This window comes from Chironomus tepperi, unplaced genomic scaffold, assembly GCF_022539635.2.
Source record: "Chironomus tepperi strain 1889 unplaced genomic scaffold, CSIRO-AGI_Ctep_v1 contig_9, whole genome shotgun sequence".
In the NCBI taxonomy this organism is placed as follows: domain Eukaryota; kingdom Metazoa; phylum Arthropoda; class Insecta; order Diptera; family Chironomidae; genus Chironomus; species Chironomus tepperi.
The window spans coordinates 41,627-65,355 of NW_027226131.1; the positions used below are offsets into that span (position 1 = coordinate 41,627).

General features: G+C 34.9%; 1 protein-coding gene across 1 annotated transcript in view; it reads left to right on the forward strand.

Annotated features, from left to right (window-relative positions):
• Window positions 1-23,729, forward strand: part of LOC139085748 (uncharacterized) — a 57,845-nt gene that overhangs the window by 20,748 nt on the left and 13,368 nt on the right. Inside the window, exons 3-14 of the mRNA XM_070633893.1 lie at window positions 4,167-4,490; window positions 4,710-4,820; window positions 4,897-5,099; window positions 6,290-6,362; window positions 6,496-6,531; window positions 8,575-8,710; window positions 8,770-8,887; window positions 10,598-10,630; window positions 12,926-12,978; window positions 13,049-13,277; window positions 14,782-19,420; window positions 19,729-19,824. Coding sequence (XP_070489994.1) covers window positions 4,167-4,490; window positions 4,710-4,820; window positions 4,897-5,099; window positions 6,290-6,362; window positions 6,496-6,531; window positions 8,575-8,710; window positions 8,770-8,887; window positions 10,598-10,630; window positions 12,926-12,978; window positions 13,049-13,277; window positions 14,782-19,420; window positions 19,729-19,824 — 6,051 coding nt within the window. The remainder of the gene's footprint in view (window positions 1-4,166; window positions 4,491-4,709; window positions 4,821-4,896; window positions 5,100-6,289; window positions 6,363-6,495; window positions 6,532-8,574; window positions 8,711-8,769; window positions 8,888-10,597; window positions 10,631-12,925; window positions 12,979-13,048; window positions 13,278-14,781; window positions 19,421-19,728; window positions 19,825-23,729) is intronic.

The following is a 23,729-nucleotide window of genomic DNA, read 5'->3' on the forward strand; positions in this document are numbered from 1 at the left end:
CGACTGTTATTAGGTCACAGTAGTGTCGGACTCCACTTCGCTTCGCTTCGTTCATCCGACTGTTATTAGGTCACAGTAGTGTCGGACTCCACTTCGCTCCGCTTCGTTCGTCCGACTGTGTATAGATCACAGTAGTGTCGGACTCCACTTCGCTTCGCTTCGTTCGTCCGACTGTGTATAGATCACAGTAGTGTCGGACTCCACTTCGCTCCGCTTCGTTCGTCCGACTGTTATCAGGTCACAGTAACAACACTGATATTTTACAGTACAGCATGATTGTCTGATAATATCCATGACCATAATTATACAGAATAGTAAGATCCAGTAACATCCAGGACAAAATTTATACAGTATATCAAGATCCAGTAACATCCAAGACCATATTTATACAGTATAGTAAGATCCAGTAACATCCAGGACCATGTTTATACAGTATAGTAACATCCAGTAACATCCAGGACCATATTTATAAAGTATATCAAGATCCAGTAGGATCCAGGACCATATTTATACAGTATATCAAGATCCAGTAACATCCAGGACCATACTTACTCAGTATATCAAGATCCAGTAAGATCCAGGACCATATTTACCAATTATATCAAGATCCAGTAAGATCCAGGCTCATATTTATACAGTATAGTAAGATCCAGTAACATCCAGGACCATATTTATACAGTATATCGAGATCCAGTAAGATCCAGGACCATATTTATACAGCATGTCAAGATCCAGTAAGATCCAGGACCATATTTATAAAGTATATCAAGATCCAGTAAGATCCAGGACCATATTTATACAGTATATCAAGATCCAGTAACATCCAGGACCATATTTATACAGTATATCGAGATCCAGTAAGATCCAGGACCATATTTATACAGTATATCAAGATCCAGTAAGATCCAGGACCATATTTATACAGTATATCAAGATCCAGTAACATCCAGGACCATGTTTATACAGTATAGTAACATCCAGTAACATCCAGGACCATATTTATAAAGTATATCAAGATCCAGTAGGATCCAGGACCATATTTATACAGTATATCAAGATCCAGTAACATCCAGGACCATACTTACTCAGTATATCAAGATCCAGTAAGATCCAGGACCATATTTACCAATTATATCAAGATCCAGTAAGATCCAGGCTCATATTTATACAGTATAGTAAGATCCAGTAACATCCAGGACCATATTTATACAGTATATCGAGATCCAGTAAGATCCAGGACCATATTTATACAGTATATCAAGATCCAGTAACATCCAGGACCATGTTTATACAGTATAGTAACATCCAGTAACATCCAGGACCATATTTATAAAGTATATCAAGATCCAGTAGGATCCAGGACCATACATATACAGTATATCAAGATTCAGTAGGATCCAGTACCATATTTATACAGTAGATCAAGATCCAGTAACATCCAGGACCATACTTACTCAGTATATCAAGATCCAGTAAGATCCAGGACCATATTTACCAATTATATCAAGATCCAGTAAGATCCAGGCTCATATTTATACAGTATAGTAAGATCCAGTAACATCCAGGACCATATTTATACAGTATATCAAGATCCAGTAACATCCAGGACCATATTTATAAAGTTTATCAAGATCCAGTAAGATCCAGGACCATATTTATACAGTATATCAAGATCCAGTAACATCCAGGACCATATTTATACCGTATATCAAGATCCAGTAACTTCCAGAACCATATTTGAAATTTCATTTCAATTTAACGGTTGTTTAAGATTCAAACTTTAACGGTTTTTTGAATTTTAAATTTTCCATGAGAAAAATACTTATCCTTGTTTTTTCTCTTCCAAAAATATTTTAAGCAAATAGAATATTTAAAATAATTAACAGTTGGTATTATTAATGAATGCATAATAAGTCATATAAACTGGACTTCAGCTCTATTAATAGTCTAATTCATGTACATCGAGAATATACTTAATTGACTACGGATTTTTTTCCCATCTCAAATGTTATTTAATTAATTATAGCATAACTAAGCATTTTTGTGATTTCAAAATGCCTAAATATTGTATTGTCATCGGGAATACACATGTAGAAAAAATTTGAGCTCAATTGGAGCAACAGAAGTGGTCGAAAAATCAATTACAAGATTTGATGCAGACATACAAACAGAGTGAGTTAAATAAAAGCGTGTAATAAAAAGTCCTCCCACTTCTCAAATACAGAAAGTATCCCTTAATTACAAGCGAGACACATCAAATAAATTATTCAAAAGATGATAAATCTGAACTAAAACAAGCAAAAAAAAAAAAACGAGTGAGACTAAAAATCAACATCAGTGCCATCATTTTACTAATTATAAAAAAAGGAAAGGAAAATAAACGATTTCGATATTATTTTTAGTTTTTTTTTGTGTCATATCTATTTCTGTATCATCACAATGATGAATGATTTTTAAATTAGATTCGCCGACTCTCTCTCTCCATTTCATCCGTCACCTGACATCCACATCCGAATAGTTTCAGATTAAAATCTTTCTCTCTAATTTTTACATTATTTATTGTTTTTGTTAAAACGTTTTTGCAAGTTTTTTTTTGTGTTAGCTGATATTTTGACTTTTTTGATGTCTGTGCCTGTTTTGGTTTGGGGGAATGTTTGGGAGTTCCGTAACGGCTATGTGGACAGGGATTTTTGGAAGACGTTTTAAGTGGGGAGGGTTTGGAGCTGTTTTACAATTTTAATACAGAGTATAAAGCATAACAGTGCCTACTTGGGTAGGAGAGGGGGTAGTTAGGTTTTCCGATGTATTGGACCAGAATTGCAAACAAAGCACCTGTGACTGGTAAAAACTGTACAATTTCTTAACAATGTGTTTGATTTTTCTTACAAAACCATACGAATTATCTAGAAATTGTACAGTTTTTTGTCTGTGACAGGTGCTGTTTTGTTACTCTGACTGGGATCCTTGGGTGATACTTAGGAGGAGTGGGATTTGAAACTGGTTTACAATTTCAATACAGAGTACCAAGCATTACAATGGGGAAGAGGAAGGAGGTAAAGGTTCCTGATGAATGGGACTTCCTGGGCAGTCCATGGTCCATGGTTGGGGGGTCGTTAAGGTTGAGGGAAGACTAAGGATTTCAGATGTATAAGACATCCCAGTTAGTCTTGTACTTGCGTTATGGTTGAGGTCAGGAAGTATGGGTTCCTTATGTATAGGATATCCCGGGTGGTCTCGATCTCGGTCACGAGCATTGATCGACCAGGTCCAAAATCGTAATTTCCAAAACGTTACGTAATTAACGAACATTCCCCACTAAATGTGAGGGTTTAAATTATTTGCCGTATACATTTTACCATTGACATCTGGTCATGTCATGTCATTAACATTAACATTTAAACCCATTTTCTAATTTTTTTTATTTAAACAAACAGCCATTCGATCTAACAATAACATGTATTTTGTAACTGATTTGGGCAGATTCTAATTATCCTCAGGTCCCATACTCTATATTTTTGATAATGATTGGACTAATATTAAAATAAGGCATAACAACTAATGTTATTTGATATCTCTATAATGAACATATTATGAATCTATGCTTTTGTTTGTTTTCATGTCTGCCTCTTTCTCTCTCTTCCTCATCAAATAATAATTACATGAATATATCCATGTATGATTTTTTTTTTGTATCCAATATTGTTTTATCTACTTACCATACATGTCTATCGTCTGCTGTATTGATAATTAACTAAAATTCAGTGATGGGTAGCCTGTGTGCCTCGGTACACAAGTGTGTCTTATACTGTGTACAGTAATCTGCGTGCCGCGGTCCACTAGTGAAGCGTATATCATGTGCGGTAACCTGTGTGCCGCGACACTAGTGTGCCGTACACCGTGTGACGTAACCTGTGTTCCGTCGTGCACTAGTGTGCCTCATACCGTATGCGGTAACCTGCGTGTCGCGGTACACAAGTGTGTCGTATACCGTGTGCGATAACCTAAATGCCGTGGCACACTAGTATGCCGTATGCAATGTGTGGTTTCGGTCATGGCTTCTTACCACAATATGCCGCGAACTAAAGGTTGCCCCCCACTGAACTAAATTATTCAAAATTCATCATTCCTACAAATTAGACTAACTGTATAATTTCCAATTTTTTCAGGTGTTTGGTCCGAACAAAATCACTCACAGGAGTTAATACAGAAGAAATTAGACTCGCCACCGCCACCACCTGTATGGTCACCAAAATCAGCACCACCATCACCAATAGCTGATCGAAAATTTCGTCCTGTACCATTTGAATCTCCAACACTACAGCGTAAAAAGCTATCAACCAAAGACTGTCCATCGCCACCGCCCTGGACAGATCCCGACTATAAAGATAAGCCATACCAAGGATCCATCATAAAGAGCAGTAGTCTTAACACAATCTCATCAACACCGCGCATTCAACAACAAAATCACGTCATTTTTAGGAAGCCAAAAGGTAATAAAACGAAGCAAAATTTGACATTTATCGCATCCATCCCATCTGTGCCTTAGCAAAAAAAAATTCATTCATTTGAGATTTTTTTCACAATTTTACTTCCACCCACAAATGAATGAAAAGGCATCTATCTCAATTAATCTTTTTCACACATTTTATGTTCTTGTTTTTCTTCAACGCTGTGCGTTTACTTCCATTACATGCATGCTTTATATATAGCTGATCAATTTAATGAGAAATTTGACAAAGGCACACAAAACACATCACCGAAAGATAAATTGATATCATTCAAAACGACGCCTTTAAAATCTAGTAAATCAAATGAATTAGGTAAGAAGACATAACATATGATAATGGCAACAGCAAACGATGATGATGATGTGATTGTTTACAAATTATTTTACAGTCTATTCTATTAAGCAAAGAGATAGTGAAGTCAAAGACAGTGACATCAATAATAATAATAAGAGAAATAATACTAACGAATCAACAATCTCAACTGTTACGACCACAACAAAGAAGATGACAACACAGCAACAGAATTCACCAAAGAAAATTGATGGCGTTGGTCCTACGACGTCAGAAGGAATGCCGCTGTCGCTTCGATCGGTAAAATTAGTCAATGATATATTTATTTAGATAGGCAGAGTTGGGGAATTGAAATTTTTGATGTTGTGTGGGTTCAGATATGCTTTCTCGCTATCGGGATCGGGATCGGAATTTCCCGGGATATCCCAATCCCGAAAATTTATCGGGACCGGGATTTTGATAAAGCATAGGTCTGGACAAGAGACTTGTTCCTTGGTACACTCTGTACAATGAAACATGAATTCTTAGACTACGTCATCTACTTAATCGAAGTTAGTGCTTCTAAAACTATGCTCAGAAACACATTATGTAGTGCGTCATCGCCAATATCAACTAGTGTGTAGCGAAATGTATGGTCAAATTTTGTGATGGATATGTGGTATAGTATACCGAGCATATCTACTCACTCAAATCTCTGTTAATGTGTAGATGATAGTTTTAAGTGCATCACTTAATGTTTCGCGATGCCGTCAAAATTGCGAATTGAGTTATAATAACTTAGTCGAGTTTATAGCGTGACATGACATGCAACACTTAGTGCGTAGCCTACCAAGTCATACTTAGTGAGTGCCTTTCAAGATTATACCTAGTGTCAACCTAACTGGTATTCCATACCAGGTCATACTTAGTGTGTTTCTTGCCATATTAATCAGAGTGTGTGGCTTGATAGGTCATAAAGTGATTCCTCCCAGGTTATACCTAGTGTGTGATCTACCAAATCAAGTTTAGTGTCTGACTTGCCAAGTTATGTCTAACGTTTGACCTAGCAAATCATTGATATTGTGAGACCTCCAGATGATACCTAGTGTGTGACCTACGAGATTATACTTAGTGAGTTCCTTTCCAAATAGTACCTAGGATGTGACCTGCTAGATACTATCTAGCGTGTGATCTGCCTGATTATAGCTAATGTGAGAACTGACAGATTATAGCTAGTTGGTGACCTGTTATGTCATACTTGATATGCTATTTATTAGACAGTTTCTTAGGATATGCTTAGAGAAATAAATTTAATAAGTAAATATAATCGATTTGACATTTTCTAAAACACCAGTGGAGCTATGGACACCATAGTGCCCATATTAGAACTTCAAAATGACTCCAATTTACCAACTCTGTCCTCACAACCACCACCTCATAAATTTTGACTATAAATACAATTTGTCTAAACGATCAATTAATCAATCAATATTTAATTAACTATTGTGCAGGAAGTAACAGACATGAGCCGTGACCAATGGTATAAGAAGATGTACAACACAATTCACAAAGCCAAAGATGACGGTAAAGATGGACAAAATAAATCTCATATAGTTGTTGATTAACAAATCACACACAAAATTTGATTAATAATCCACTGTTTTGATTCTTCTTTGTTTTTTTATCTGTGAATTCCTTCTTCTTTTTTTTATTGTAGATAATTATGTGACTGTCAAATATAAAACAAGACGAGGTACATGCAAAAATCTTTTATAATACACCAATTCGCACATTCTCGCTTGACATATCTCATTAAAATTTTGAAATTCGCAAGTCTTAATTAATCGTGTGATGAATGCATTTTTCGCATTATTTATTTGCACATTTTATTATACAACTTCTTTTTTTGGGGGCAGTGAAGTAGAAATAATGATGAAAAAAAAATGTATTCACTCACTTTTTAATGCAATTATTAATCATAAAATTTTAGTTAGTGATTTAAAAAAAATATTAAGGCGCTACAGGGACGGATTGAAGGAATGAGGGGCTTAGGGGTCAATCTTCCCTAACTCGATATCAAGCCCCTGCTCCCCCCTCTTCCTCCTGCTCTATGGAGCCAACTTTTCTTCAATTAACCTGAGTTATTCATGAAAAAATCCCAAAATACCCACTAAATATATGTGATCCCTATAGGGATTGGTTAGAGGGGTTAAGGGTGATAGATGTGGGTTAGAAGGGTCAATAAACCTCTATTACGTAAGGAAAAATCTTCAATTTGCGTGAGTTTTTCATAAAATAATCCCAAAATCCCTCCAAAATTAAGCCCTTGGGGCGACACTCCATGGCACTCCCTGACTACACCCCTTCGACACTATAAAACTTTATAGTAGCAAACTCTTTTTCGGATCACTGAATGTACAATGTTTATTACTACTCGGTTATAATGTATCTTAAAACATTTTTAATACAAAGTGTTTTGTATTTTATGTCATAAATAATTTTAATGATCTCTCTCAAAAGCATTTGAAAGTTATTGGATTTTTTTATGTGGTCATGTGATTGAATGACTCGGGGAGATTTTTAAAAGCCATTGACATAAAATTAATTGAATTTTTCCTGATGGGTTTAAATTGTTGGAATTGGATTTTGTTGCTATGGGTAGGTTTTAGGTGATTAACCTTAAGATACCTTCTTACTTACTTACTTCGCGGTCGTATAGATCAAGTGTGATCAATGGCTTCCCGCAAGATACCTTCTGGATTGTGGGACATTGAAAAAATTGTAGATTAACCTGTTATGATGTCTTAGTAGATGGAATCTAGGTTATTGAGTCAAATGTAGATGAATCTGACCATACAGAAAGCAAGAGCTCTGTGATTGAAAGGTTAGACAACAGTCTGACTGTCTGCAACCACCTCTTTTGTAAGAACGTGGGGTACAATTCACAAAAACTACCGTATCTGTAATCAATTAGTTAGGTAGCAGGCTTTATATACGAAAAGACGTTGGCTTGATTCTTATTAATGGTCAACCTCCACATATATAATTAGAGTTCTGTCAATCTGACAAGATATCATGTAATGTTAACGACATTACATTTCTGAGTGGCAAAATTCGTTAGAATTAGATATTTACTGGGCATTAACTGCAATAGTTCACAGCCACAAACAGCACAACTTGGTCAATCGATCCAAAATCCAGAACTAGTTCGGAGTTACTTTAAGAGACGCACTTTTGATGTGTGACTGAAGTACCATGGCATGAAGCATCCGATTGCTCTGAAACTTTGTCAGAATTAAGTCCATATTGTGTCCATTTTGCGTCCATCAAAAAAATATTTTCGTCCTAATTCCACCTAATTCTACTTTACACCAGTAGTGGGACAACATTATTTTTGACACGGCACATTTTGCACACTGCAAGCGATACGTGGTACCATTCATGGTGCCGCGTCACACAGGTTACCCACCACTGCTCTATGAATAAATCAACTGTGACTCAATCAACCACAAAATAACAATAGAATCCCCCCAAATAGCAACAATATCCTTCAAAAAGCAATTTCTGTGTTATGACTAAGCAGTCCCACCCACCTGTCAATAATTGTCAAATTCTACACGGTCAATGAATGTAAATTTAGTTGTTCGGTGCCTTTCAATAATAGAAAAAAAGTGCTAAAAGTCTATAAATATTGAATTTTTAAATACAAATTGTCTAAATATGCAAATTTATTAATTAAAAGAGCTTTTTAAGATTCATCAAAATAAATCAAACTTTAATTAATTTTGCGACACAGGAATTCCATATAAATCCAATGGATATGCTTCCGAGCCGGATGTAAATTACGATTCAGACTATATAATTAAATATAGTAGCGGTGCAAGTTCCGACAGGCAAAGAACAATATCAATAGGTAACCAAAGTGAAGATAGGTGAGTGCAATTCAATTGTCTGCCTGCATGAATAGTCATAATGCATTTATTTATTCTAGATATGGTTCCATGGAGCAGCCTGTCAAGCCAAACATTGGACAATATAAATTACAACCAGGTCGAATTGAAAATTATACGCCAGGAAAGTCATCAGTTTCAGACAAAGAGGCTAAACAGGTGAATGACTTTAATTATTTTGTTGTCTCAAATCTTCTTACTTCCGATTGCATTCAATTCAGTTACAAAAAAGTTCTTCTTTATCTCTTCTATACATTACATTTCATAATATATCGATTGTTTTGCTAGTCTGTAGAGTCATGATATACATTTTGGAATATAAATTGATTGGTGATGAATATCCAGATTCTTTCAAAATTTCACATTTCACTGATTCTAATACACACTATTGTAAATATAATTTTCATGCAAAATATATATATCAAGTTTGAAAATTTAATCGATCAATCAATCAACTGCTTAATATTCCTAAAAACTCGAATTTGAATTTTTTTTTTTTTTTTGATAATAAGTCATAAATCATCAAAACTTTTTTATTTCTGTCATTTCCATAAAAATTCTACTTTTTCTCTAGTTTTTTATATGTTTAATAAATATACACAAAAATCAAAATTCACTAGAATCAGAGATGTTAAGGGAGTGGATAAGTAGTTTTTCTTAAAAGTTTGTAGTATGTGGAGTGGATAACTGTGTACTTTTTAAAAGTGTGTTTATAAAAGCTTGAGAGATCAATTGTTGTATATGCACACTGTACTCGAGTGACATAAATGTAAAAGAAAGAACTATTGCATTGTCAAGGACAGATCTCCTAATGTCACATGGGGACAGCTTGTGACACCAATGAGAAAAGCTATAAAACGATGTCTTTATGGCTCTGTGATTTATAGATTTACTAGCATAAAACGGAAACTGCATTCATTTGGAATCCATATAGTTGCCGAAATCTATTACGAAACTTCAACGAAATTGTGTCAGGGCCTTATTCATTTTAGTCGTTTTGAGACTTTCACCAATCTTGGTGATCTTCTATGTCCTTGGAGTGTGACAAAAGTTATAGGGTATACTTTATAGTATGCCAAAGCTTACTCCTTAAATGAGCAACTTGAGTACTGTAGTTCAAATAACATATTTTTTTTTCTTTTTTTTAAGCATAGTTCGTATGGGGCCGTTCACTTATTATGTTACTCAAAAAAACGACAACACCCTCCTCCCCCATTAAAAGTGAACGTAATGAATGAACTATTCTATGCACTGTATCATAGTGAGTTACAAATTAGCTCTAAAAAAGAAACATTCGAGTACCGAATAAGTTTTGAAAGAGCTTTATACTCTGTTGGAATGTTAAAAGTGATCGACTAGAGCTTTCGAGTGAACTTTAAAGAGTTTCTAGTATACCAACTTAGTCACTTGAGATTCTCATGATAGATGCTTACTAGTGTTTTACTTCACTAGTTATATGTCGAGTCATTCTAAGAACTAGGCGTACATACAACTAGTCAAAACGACGCTCATCCATTCAAGATTTTACTGAACCTTAAGAATCTAATCAAATTTTCCAAAATCCAGAAATTCTTTTTGATCATATAACATATTTGTGGATATTGGTTCAATCATGAATAGCCCATCAACTTACTTACTTATTTCGCAGATCGTTCAGATCAGTTGAGATTCATAGACTCCCTCAGATGTAGGCTAAATCTGGAGCAATACAAACTAGCTTGAAATAGTCTTAAAATCACCAAAAACTACATCCTCCAACTTAACAACTCTGATTCCTACAAAAATTAGTTAAATTAAAAAATATTAAATTCACATGAGATAAAGATACTAATCAACATAATTTATCACTATTATCAATATTTATTTTAGTGGTGGGATGATATAATGGAAATTTTCGATGGGGTAAAACGTTATTTCTTATTATTATTTCCCCTTTATTATCATTTTCTAACACATAAAATCCAGCTTTTAGTTCCATAACTGCATTTGTTAATAATTCCTTTAATTCCACACAAAACTCAATTACTCGCAATTTTTTTAGTGACTTTAGTTGCACAAAACAGCACAAAAAGTAGCCAAAAACCGCACCCCAAGAGCACTTTCACTATGACTTGATATACATAAAATACTAACATTATGCTTATTACTTTTTTATCTTTAAAACCAATTTTTTTGGTACAAAACCCCTTTTCGATAATCTACTAACCATCAACAAACTATGAACTATGTGAACCGCATCCATCTATCTATAAAATTGTATGAAATAATCTCCGCAAACCGACATTCTTCATTTACACTTCCAACTTGATGTCTGCTCATATTGTAACACGTAACAATCACGCATTCAGTGGCTTGATGAGCATTCCACGAAATCATTATGTGGTATTAAGTTAGCGAAAGAAGTTGAGAAATTTGTAAGTCAATTAATGTTCAGTACATAAAATTTTGATATTTTATTTCCCAATCCATTCATTATTACTTTTTATTTTGGTTGATATTCAAGCTACGCAGGAACAAAATCATTCTTCCGTCCTCTGCTCATTATGTCGACAGATTTATTCTGTCTATGCTGCTTTTATATTTTATCATGCATGTGTGAATCCGATTTTGTATTATTTTACTTTTTATATGGTTCATTAGTTCATCTACCATGTTCATGTTATTTTAATCAACTTTTTTTATTTTATTTATTTTATTGTACTTGTGCCTTCCGGTTCAGTTTGTTTGAATGATTTTTTTGAATTGCAAAATTTTTACGTAGAATTTTTTTCTTTATTATAAACTTTTTGAAATGCTTTAATGAAGGTTTTTTGGGAATTTGTCAGAGTTCAAGGACTTTATGTGTCAAGTAAGGGCTATTGAGACTGAGATCGAGACTCTCTCTTCTCGATTTGGGCATATGATGAGATTGAGACTTCGAAGAGCTCCTTCATAATCTGAGCCTCAGTCTAATCTCTACCTATGATCTAGGCTCGGTCTTAATCTTGAAAATTCATCGAAATCGACACTTTATGAAATTCTGGTGACAAAGAGTTATCAGAATGGCATCGAGAACTGGACAAGATCTGTCACGAAAATCAGTGACTTGTTTCATGGGGTAAATACTCATGTATGGCTAGAATATGCCCGAGAAATGATTTAACTTCTGTCACTCGCTGTTCATTCACAAATCTCAAATCGTGCATCTTTTCCGAAAATCACTGCGAATTGACTTGTTCTCGACCTGGTGTCCAATTCGGCTCCAGAATCTCTCGCGCCAGGTGTCGGAATGGTTTTGAATCGATTAACTGACTTGTTCTGTACGAGTATTTATTATTTAATCAATAATGACCCCTCAATGTAATGATCAAAGCAGAGCTTGAAATCGACTCAGAGGTTTTTTAGGAAAATTCAACTCAAGTCGACTCGACTTCATATAAAGCTTGAGTCTACTTCAAGCTCTAGATCAAAATAGTATCAAAATTACAAAACATTGTCTCAGTAAAATTAAGTGATGAGTTAAAGAACTTTATTAAAGCTCCAAATAAGGCTAGAATAAGTTTCTAATTAGTAACCCGAGCTGCACAGAACAGTTGCTACACTACGTACCTTAACAGCTAGAGAGCATGCTGTCATGGTACAGAAATATCACTACGAGACCTAAAAGTGGTCTTTTTGTCTGTTGCGAGTCGCAGTGTTGACGACAAAGCAACAAAATGTCTTAAATGTATCCTGAAGGAACCATGACGACTATTTTTGTCCATTTTAAAGGCGAACAATGAAATTTGCAGCATCATACCCGATCGGTACATATTAAAATTTTGCCACCACGGCGACGAGTCGGTCGTATTCATAAAGCCAATTGGCTGCCACTTGGCGAAAACAATCGGATTTGCCAAGTGGCAGCCACTTGGCTTTAAGTATACTGCCGACTCGTCGCCGTGATGGCAAAATTTTAATATGTACCGATCGGGATATCGCTCGAGTAACATAGCTGACTTTTAATAAGATAATTCCTGACTGAATCATTTTCTAGAATCAAGCTTGACACCGACAAAACTTCTTCTTGATGCATACCTAACTCTGACGAAAACTCCTCCAAGAATCTTCATTAAAAACACAAAATTTTTTCTGTATCATCTTAGATGCCTGTGAAAATAAGAATTTCCATATTAAATCCATCCTTCAATTTTTTCTTCCATTTTTCATCCTTCACAGCATCTCGAGCAGCAAAAATTAGCATCAAATTATACGCAAGGAAATCTTTCAAGGTATAAAAAAATTTCATAAAATTGCGTTTATAAAAATTATTTAATTCCATACTCTTTTTCCGTCCAACAGAGCGTTGAAGGATCAAGGATACCAAAGTGATTCAACACTAGTCTTCAAAAAGCGCAGTGATGTAGAACAATTAAGTCCCGTCGAAACGAAACAAGCTTATAAAAGTTTTCAAGATGGCGGGGAAGTGCCATTGCACGGCTTCCGTAAGCATGCACCAGAGAAACCAAAAGGTATGAAGCTTAATATTATTACTATTTTACACAAATATCCTTCAAATAAACATGAACACGTAAATTCAATTCATTTCATCATGAATATAGAATCAATATTGCACTTCTTTGTGTTCCTTAGCTTTCTTTTGTTTGTTAATTTTTAATGTAAAATTTTTGTAGCTGAAAGTGTTTTATATGCTAACCTAAAAATGGGGTTGTTCATTTGTTACGTAACGTATTAAGGAAGAATGCTGGCCAAACAATGAAGCAATATAGTCAGTGGTGGGCAATATTTGAGTCGTGGTCAAATTGTATGTCATGTGCGGTTTCAGTCAAGGCTTACCATCCAGGTGTGCCGTAAAAAATGTACCCGAGCGACACAAATGAAGAAGGCTCTGCCGTGGAGCTTTCAAGACTCTGCCGCAAAGCTTCTAAGTCTACGGTAAACTTCTACTCTATTTGGTACTAATACCAAATGAAAGCCACCAATTTTTGGCAGTCTTATAGACGCCAAACGGAGGCAACTTCCATTTAGTAAGTAAAAGAGGTTTAGTGGAGCCTTAAAAGCTCCGCGACGGAACCTTCATTTGTGTCGTTTTGGATAAAATTGTCTATTACTGAGTTAAGTACTTTCATAGTCAGATAAGTAAGAGACATGACTCAAATTTGGTATGGCTACCCGAAAGTCGTGGGTTCAAATCGAGCCATATGCAATTTTTTTACCCTAAAAGGCAAAGAGCGTGTTCTCGAGAGAAGGTTAAATTGAAAGCAACCCTCACGAGCATGCTCATCTAGTATATTTAAGCTGGACAAACTCTCGAAAGCAAACTCTTTGCCTATTAGGGGTACTTTTTTGAAAGATTACCCTAACAGGCAATAAGCATTCTTTAAAGAGTTTGCTCTACTTAAATGTACTAGTTAAGCATGTGTAACATAGACAGTCACTTAAGACGAATGCAAATAGGGAGTTTAAGTTGGCAATGCTCCCTACACATGCTCGCGAGCGTGCTCTAAGCTTACTGTGCTCTTAAAAGCACGTCTTTTGCCTGATATGATTAGATACTTTGACTGCTTCATGTACGAGATCAAAGAGGCACCATGATTGTCAAAAAGTCAATTTCTCACGTTACCTAACAAGTGAACAGCCCTCAAAAAAATAGAACTTATTTTTAAGCACGGAATTTTGATACGTTTTGGAATGCAAATATGCAAATAAATGTGCTAACTCTTTACTTCCAATTTCCTCTCTCTCTCCGGAATGGATATAAGAGTTGCGCTAAGCAAATAACTTTTTATAACAAATTTAACAAGTAAAATGGGATTCAACTGAGTTGTGTGTGACACAAACAGGTTAATGCGGTATGAATGAGCATAAAAAAAGAACTAAATGTCTCTAACCATTATCACGAGCAAGCTCAACGACAACAATCTATTTTTTTATGTCAACATCATGCAAAAAAAGTACAAAGTTTTTTTACTTCCTTGTGCAAGCATCCATGATGCAAAAAATGAGGATTTTCATCCTTATCGTCGTCACAAAACGGTTCACATATGCAGCAGCAAAAATAACAAAACTTGCAGGTATCAGCACAATTTTCTATTTGGGCACCAAAAAATAATTTCTATTTGGATAAAATATTACTAATGTGCTATAAATCTACAGATGGAGATGAAGAGGATGATGAAAATGAACAAGATGATGCTGAACTTAGCGAAGTTGCTCGTAAGCATAATATGAAGATGCCACATGACGAGCGTGCTATAATAAATTCTGAAATCATTTGTTATCCGATTACAAACATATCCCGTCCATTAGACATGTTTGGTCCATTTCCAAAAAGTGTAAAATCCTTTGTGCCAGTTGTTCCACCGCAACCGCCCAACCGTAAATCGTCGAGAACAAATTCAACATTGAAAATTGTTACACATTTAAATAAATCTCCTCGCACCAGAAGTTGCACAAAGCACGACTCAATGAATGTTAAATTTTCAACAAGTAGCAAAAAATCATCGGAATTAAATCGTTCTCGTTCAGCTGGTCCATCATTCATATCCACATATGTTTCGGCTACATCACGTAATGATGAAAGACGCTTTGATTCACATCATACGAGAATGGCAAGACGTATTTGTTATCGTGCGAGCTCCTCAAGTCCCATCGGACGTAAAGTATTTCATGAGCGTAAGGCGAGTCAAAGTCCAGTCGCATTTGGACGAGGCTTATCAAAGGAACGAGCATTTGCCGTTGAGAAGAAAAAGGTTGAAGAAAAATTGGCAAAAATATCAAAGGATTTACATGTAAGTACAAGAATCCTACGTAATCCTGAATTAAGATCCCCGAATGAAGTCAAGCATGCCGTTCAACAAACTTTCAAGCCAATCACATGCGTTAAAGATCCACGATTAGCATCATTAATGGTTAAAAAGTCACTTGAAAGTCAAGCATATCAATCGACAACAAAGAAATCAGAACAGCAAAAGTCACTAAAAGTAACGGTAGCAATATCATCACGTGGAAGAGAAATTATGCGAACATCAACGGAGACAGCACCACGTAGCTTACGTCAGCCATCAAATGTATCAACATTATCATCAAAATCAAGTGTACTTACAAAAAGTGCTGCATCAGATATCATTACAGCAAAAAATAAATTGAAAGTGAAATCAAAAGGTTCAATCATGACAAGTTCCAACAATAGCTTGGCACGAACAAACTCAACATATTCGATTGATTCAAATTTATCAAAGAAGAAAGCACCGCAACAGCAGCAGCAGACGTTAGCTGATTTGAAAATAGTAAAAAATGTTCCCATTACAATAACAAGTCAGAAATTGAAAAAATCAGCTTCATCATCATCAAAAGTATCGTTAGATAAAGCCAAGACAGCAACAAAAACATCATCGTCGGTCGTTGCGAGGCAAGACAAACAACAAAAGGCGTCATTTCAAGATTCCCCGTTGGATGATAATCGAAAAGTTGTGGAAAGTATTAATGAAACTATTGTACATCAGAACGAAGCCATAAGAACTGACACGTTCTTCCAAAATCTCTTTTTGCGTGATAATGTTAAAAAATTTGGCGCACCAATAAATCCAAATTCAAGTGTAATGGAAAAGGCACGCATGTGGAATGCCCTTGCGTCATATAAATCAGAGCCATCACTACGTCATCCTAATCATTATTTGCATCAATCACGTCTCGTTTCCCATTCAAAATTTCGTGAATTTGAAAAGCGAAATGAGTCGGACGAATGTTATGCAATGACAGAGGCTGAGGCACTGAAAGGTGGCTTTGTTATGGAGCAAATTTATAAATATGACTCATTATATCAATTATCAGATGAGGATGAGTTTGGCAATAGCAATCGTGGACGATCATTAGACTTTTCATATAGCTATCATGAGAGAAGCAACAGTGAACCGCCAAGTAAAACATTAATGACAGAATTAGTGCGTCCATACTCTCCGGTCATAATTTATGGACGTAATAAATCAGTCGAGACGGAAAAAAGGCAACGTACATCTCGTTCACCATCATGTCGTCGTATACAGAACTTAAAGACAAATAAATTAATGGAATTGAGTTCATATCAAAAGGAAATAGTGCGTGCACAAAGTGTCGGTCGTACAGATCGGGCAAAAGAGAAGCTTAATGAGAAAAGTAATAGCAATTTACACCGCAGCAAGTCACTAAACATTCTAAATTATGAGAAACATTCGCCAATTTGTGGACATAAAAAGAGTGAACGTTTCCGGGATTTAAAAGATTTTTATTTATGCCTTGAGCGTATCGGTCAATTGGAATGTGCAACATCTAATTCCGATTTACGCCCACGACGACGTAATGAGGATATTATTGATTATGATTTATGGCAAAAAGTTCGCGAATATGAAAAGAATGAACGTGAATTGAATATTTTGTTGAAAAAATTGCGTGCCGAGCAGCGCGACAAAGATTTTCTATTCCAGCCACACTCGGCTGATGAGTATCGTTGGGCAGCTGACACTGATCTTGGATTAGTGACAAAGGAAAAATCCGTTGAGAATTTAAAGGAACTTTTTAAACAAAAGTCATTAGATGGCGATGATGACGATGTTGATGCTGTTGAGTATGTCGAAAAGCCATTCGGAAAGGCGATAAAAAAGAAGAAAATTGGCTTCGATGGCACAAAAGACAATTACAAACCACTATGGAGAGCTAGTTCTGTATTGGACTTAGCATCAAGCATGACAAAGAAATATAATAATAAAAGCAAAAAGTCAGCATCGTCAACATTACCAAAAGCCGACAAACATGAAAAGAATTTGGGATTAAGTCGAAAGCTATTAAGTACATTATCGAGAGATCAATTGAGGAAGATTAAAAGCCAATTAACGGAAATTTATTCGTCGTCATCAAATGAAAAGCCCGCAGGCAATGACAATGAAAATAATGTCGATAATGTCACAAGTTCCAGTATTGCCAACAACATAATAAATAATATTGAAGCATATGTTGTTACAGTTCCGGTTAAAAAGTCACAGTCACAGTCACCAACTGAGGGGCAATTTCTCACCGTCCGCAGTCATTCCGAATTGACAAAAGATAAACTTCATGAGCCAACTGTAGACATAACAACATTAAAGAATGTATTCGAGAGTAAACCATCGTCCACAAAAGCATCAAGTGAGATATCCGAAACAGAAAAGCGTTCAATTTCACACTCATTATGTCAGGAAATCAAAGATAAATTCATCCATAGTAAGAAGAAGAATCCCGACATTGAACGTGTCAAAAAGATTGAAAATGCCATCAAATCAAGTAAGACATTGCCAGCGGCTAAAATAGCTACAACACCAAAACGAGATATTTCATTTTCATTTCATGAAGCACCTCCTGCAGCTACAAAATATTTAGCTGATTGTCTTCCAACATCGTCATCGACACATGTGAAGAAAGCGACAAATGCGAACGAAACCGAAAGCATCTCATCCGAGACATCAAATCGAACGGTTATATTTTGTGATTCATCCACAACAATGGAGGATGTCTATGCAAAGATAAAGTATTTTGAGAAAATTGAAAAGGAAAAGGATAAAGTTCCCGTGACAGTATATCATGCTCGTGACGATTCATCGCCAGATGAGCATGAAGATGATGCAAATAAAAAGGATAAAATTACTTCCGCTAATGTAAAGCAAGAGGTTCAATCCGATAAACCCACAACTTCCACTGCCGTACATCAACCACCACCAAAATTAACATCCTCACAATCCTTCACCGACTTGAAAGATTTATTTGGTGAACGTTCATCCATGAAATCCAATACCACAATGCGTAGTTCAAATGAGAATTTCGGTGAAAGTCGTGGCTTAATAATGAAAAGATCACGCAGCACGAGTCCATGTGAATCGGAAAAATGCTATAAAAGTCTCAGTGAGTTTGGTGACGTTGAGAAATTAAAGATGAAATTTGAAAATTATTCACTGTCTGGTGCCGATGATGACAGCTCATGTCATTACATCTTCAGTGATTCAGAATTAAATAAGGCAAGTAAGACGCGCATACGTGGACACGAGTATGGAAATGTATCACATATCACACATAAATATGAGATGCAATCGAAACGTGCACGTCGTACACGACGTACTTCACCGATACTTAAGCATTCAATGAAGAAGAAAGATGATCGATTGATGCCGCATATTAATGTAATCAGTAAAACAGCAAGATTAAAAGATCGTCAAAGAATGTCAGTAAGCAATAAAGATAGCTTGGATAAGATTGATGCAATTCCGAGTACATCAGGTGAAGTAGTTGCTAAAATTAAACATAAATTTGAAAAACTCGATAGCAATTTGTCGTTGATGGGTAAAATGTATACGTCAGTGCCGGATTTTCGCGAATTGAATGATATTTCGCCACATTTATCCCATCTACCATATTGCGGAAACTTTGTATCACATCAATATCCCCGGCCCGAAGATAATAATCGTTCCATTAATTCACCAGATAAAAGTAAGCCCGGCATAAAGCCACGTAAACGTCCATCATCAACATCACCAATACGTAAAGATCCCATCACAAATGTCACAAAACAATTGCGCGAAATATTCAGCGACGATCAAATGTTTGATCGATTACCGAGAAATCGCTATATATCTGATAGACGTGCCGATGCTGAATATTTGTGGCACAAGAAGCAATACAAAAAGTTGTCATCATCGGTCTCATATAAAGGTTACTTTTGACATGAAGAAAATGAACAATTTCTTCTATTTGAATTACGTGCACACACGCGACAGTCTTTACAGCACATTATTATACATATTTGCACTCCGAATATCTTTTGCACGCAACTTACTTCCCTTTGAATAAGTTTTATTTTTTATATATAGCTGATTTAGAGAAAGTGCAATTTGTTGTCTTGTAAATACCTTCATGTGAATGCTTTCATTTTATTCCTACCCAGCTATGTTAGTTCATGTGTCTTTTACTCTCAACGTTAATCTTTATTCGACTATTTTATTTTATTACAATTTTTTTAGTTGACTTAGACTCATTCACATACTCACCAAGAACACCATCAACACCCCCATTAGTTCCCCCAAAAAATAATTATAATTTAAATGGCTATTTTTCAGGTAAGATTATTAATTCTGCAATTATTATTAAAATCTCTCATATATATTACTATTTTGGGTTAGGGTGTTCTATTTCCTTAATTGGTTGCTGGATAATCGTATTCTATAGTTTGGGAATGGACCTAATATAGTGTACTTAATCTCCCTTATTCCTTATCATAGACCTTGTCCTGAATATGTCAATATAGATACATCCATGCTTCCAGCATCCAAAAATTCCACAAAACTTTCCATCATGTCCTAATCTAACATACTCATTTCCTTGGCTAAGGCGCACGAGGGCCTTATGCAGCGGGTAGAGAATGTCTAAAGACAGCTCTATCCTACGTAACATTCTGATATTAAGGACTCTAGCATCCTTTTCAACACATCCAATTTAGGAATTCCTATGTATTATGTCCTTATCTACAATTTGGAATAAACCCGAGCAGCACAAGGCGACGAACCGCAATTTTCCTTTTAAAAAAAGAGTTCGAAATCAGCCTACACAGTAACGTCAAGACAACTACGCATCTAACCGTTAACTAGAAACCACACGGCTGAGAAATGTCCATAAATCCAGTCCCAAGCCGACTTTACTTTGACCAGAGACCAGATTCCATTGGATCTGACCTATGGCTAGAGTATCACTAGGTCGAATTTGTGGCCATGTCAACGTAGTGTGTCTTACTGGTTAAAACATAGAGGGGTTACGTAGCGGTACCCTAGCGAACACCTTGTGCTGTTCGGACAACTTTGTCCAAAACCTCAATAATTCTTCATCATATTCCCTACACAATCCCCACTTGATCCCCCTATATCTCCCATATGAACACCCTACCATAAACCCAAAACATTCATTCATAAGGTCGGAGAGATTACAATATATTCAATTTACACTAACATATCCAAAAATTACACACAGTGTACATTTTCAACATGCCTCATTATTTCCATGATAAATTTTTCAAATTTCATGCTCTATTACGTAAGCTAGTCACATGTGATAATAATAATAAGCATGATGTGGAAGTCAATCGTCAAAAAAGATCAAGTGGTCAAAAAAAAAGAAAAAAGAAAAAGAAAGCAAGTATGAAAGTTTATTGGGCAATGCTTAATGTGGATGGCGAATTTATGCGCTGTTTAATGCTGTTAGCTGTGAATAGCTTGAATGCTTTTGAGCATTTTTAATGAAATTTTTTTCTATGGATGAGATAATATTTTATTTTGGAAGTCAATCTATGGAATTATTGGGTTCGTTGACTGGATTTGATGTGTCTGGTATTGACCTGAAAAGCACATGGTGTAGAAATGGCTGAAAATCTGGCAAAAGTTCAGTGTGACTTTGACTCCAGACGAGATTCGATGAATTTCAACATCAGGCTAGAGTCAAGTCAGTCTCAGTCCAGAGTCAAGTCACGGTGAGGTTGGATCTTCAGTCACTACTATGCCTTGTGCCTTCCAGATAAGCTTGATGGGTTTATGGCAGTTAAATTGACATTTCTTCTTAAATAATATCTATTTTATTAGAATTCAAGCTAATAATCAATTGGATTAAGAGCAACAGTCGCATAGTCCACATGCTGTAGTACACTGCATGCAAGCTGCATGTTGACATGTTGTAGTACACGAATTACAGCTCTAACTAAAATCCCATGATTTAATATACACAAAACTGCATATAATTCAGTGTTGTCCAAACTGTGTTCTGCGGCACACTAGTGCCTCGCCATGGAAATGCCATCGACGCAACCTCATGTCGTTTGCGGCTTCGGTCTTGTCTTATCACCAAAGTGTGTCGTGACTCAAAAGACACAACACTGCTCTAATCCTTTAATAACGAACCAGGAAGAAAAACTGTCATTTCCACAAGCTTTACAATCAGTCATGTCCGCAAAACATGTTGACCGTACCTTTATCTTAAGCATATTAAACCAGATAGTGTCAAATCTGAATGAAAAAAATTAATTAAATTTGAAAACCATTTCTCTTTTTTTATTACATCTCATTCACTTTCGTTTGGATACAGGAAATTGAACTCTTTCTCGGCATATGCTTTATCATTTCGTCATCAACATACGAATAAGATGTCATGAATGACCATAATAATATTTTTATATGATTTTTATGAAACCATAAATGCATAATATTCTTGAAAATTCAATTTTCGTATACATGCAGCCACTCGATAATATGATTTCAAGCCGGGCATAAAGCATAACCTCATCATTCATGAGAATGCGATAACTTTCACGAAATGAGACCCCGGCACGTTTAATCATTCAATGAAATGATTATGCACACGCTGTCGTTATGTTGGCAATCGAAAGACATTAGAGAAGGAACGGAAAGACAGAGAGCTGAATTAAAAAATATTCGACGATTGCCTTTTTACACAATTTAGTAATTTAAATATTTTAAATGGATCTCTGAGACCGAATGCAATAATGCATCAGATGACAGTTCTTTCAACTCTTCCTTCCTCATTGTATGCGACATGAAAAAGAACTTAGAGTTGAGACTAGCCATTGACAATAGATGAATGAAGGGAAATGTAAAAAAAACATGAATAATGGTCACGAGAAAGACCTCTTTTCATCTCATCCATGCCATTCTTGGGATGGGGGATTGGACGTGATTTGGATGGTTGGGTGTTAATGGGTGATTTTATGGTCATGCTGTAACTTGAAAAGTTGCAACCGTTTTTTATAAATTCAAAATTTTCCAGTCAAATTTTTTGAAAACTTAATCAAATTTTCAATGTTCCTTAAAAATTAAAATACTAGACAAAATTTCTAAAAATTGCTTCAAAATTTTAACGTTTTTCAAAAATTTAAATTTATTTTAACAATTTTAACCGTTTTTTAATCAAAATTGATTCAAATTTGAAACGTTTTTCAAAAATTTGAATTTTATTAGAAAATTTTTACAATTTTTGAAGTCAAAATTTTTGAACATTTTTTACGTTCTTCAATTTTAAATTTTGTTTGCAAAACAGATTTTCAAGCCAAAAATGCTTCAATTTTTTTAACAATTTTCAAAAATTCAAATTTTTTTGAACAAAAACCGCAAGTTTAAGAAAGTGTCAAAATTTTGAATAATAATTTGAAATTTTGACAAGTTCAAGCTATAAAAAGTTGAATTTTCGAAACTTTTGACTTAAAAAGCAAAAAATTTTTGATAAGGCAATAGAAATTAAAGCATTTGATTTGAAAAACTGTCAAAATTTTGACACAAAATTTGAATTTTTGAAAAACGTTAAAATTTTCAACCAATTATCAAAAATTTTGACTTTGAAAAAATATTAAAATTTCGAATTTTTGAAAAGCGTTGAAAACATTTTTTGAACAGCTGGATGGCTACAAAATTAGCCGTCAATTCCGTCAATTTCAACTTCAATTGCAAATTTTTTAAAAATTTTCAACAACTTCAAAAAATTTAAATTCAATTAAAATTTTCAAAAAATTTGAAATTTATTCAACTTTTTTTATAAATTTGAAATTTAATCAAAATTTTTAAAGAGTTTGAATTGCAAAAAAATTTTCAAAAAATTCAAATTCAACCAAAATTTTTCAAATTTTTAAAAACCGTTAAAATTTAAAAATTCCCAATTATCCCCACAATCCCCTCAAGATGAATATTGCATTACAATTTTAATAGACAACATTTCATAGTAAATAATGTTGCTGCCACCATTATTGTGTATTAATGTAAGCATAATTAACATAAATAAAAAATTAAATGCATTTCCAACTTTCTATAGCTATCTATAAATAAAAAAAAATATTTATTCCAATAGAGTCGCGACTCTTATTATTAGTTATTCAAAAGAAGAAAAGGCATTTTATAATGAATTACTTAATAGCATCACCACACATATTTTCTGTTTTATCATCATCACAGTCACCTCTGAAAAAAAAAAATTG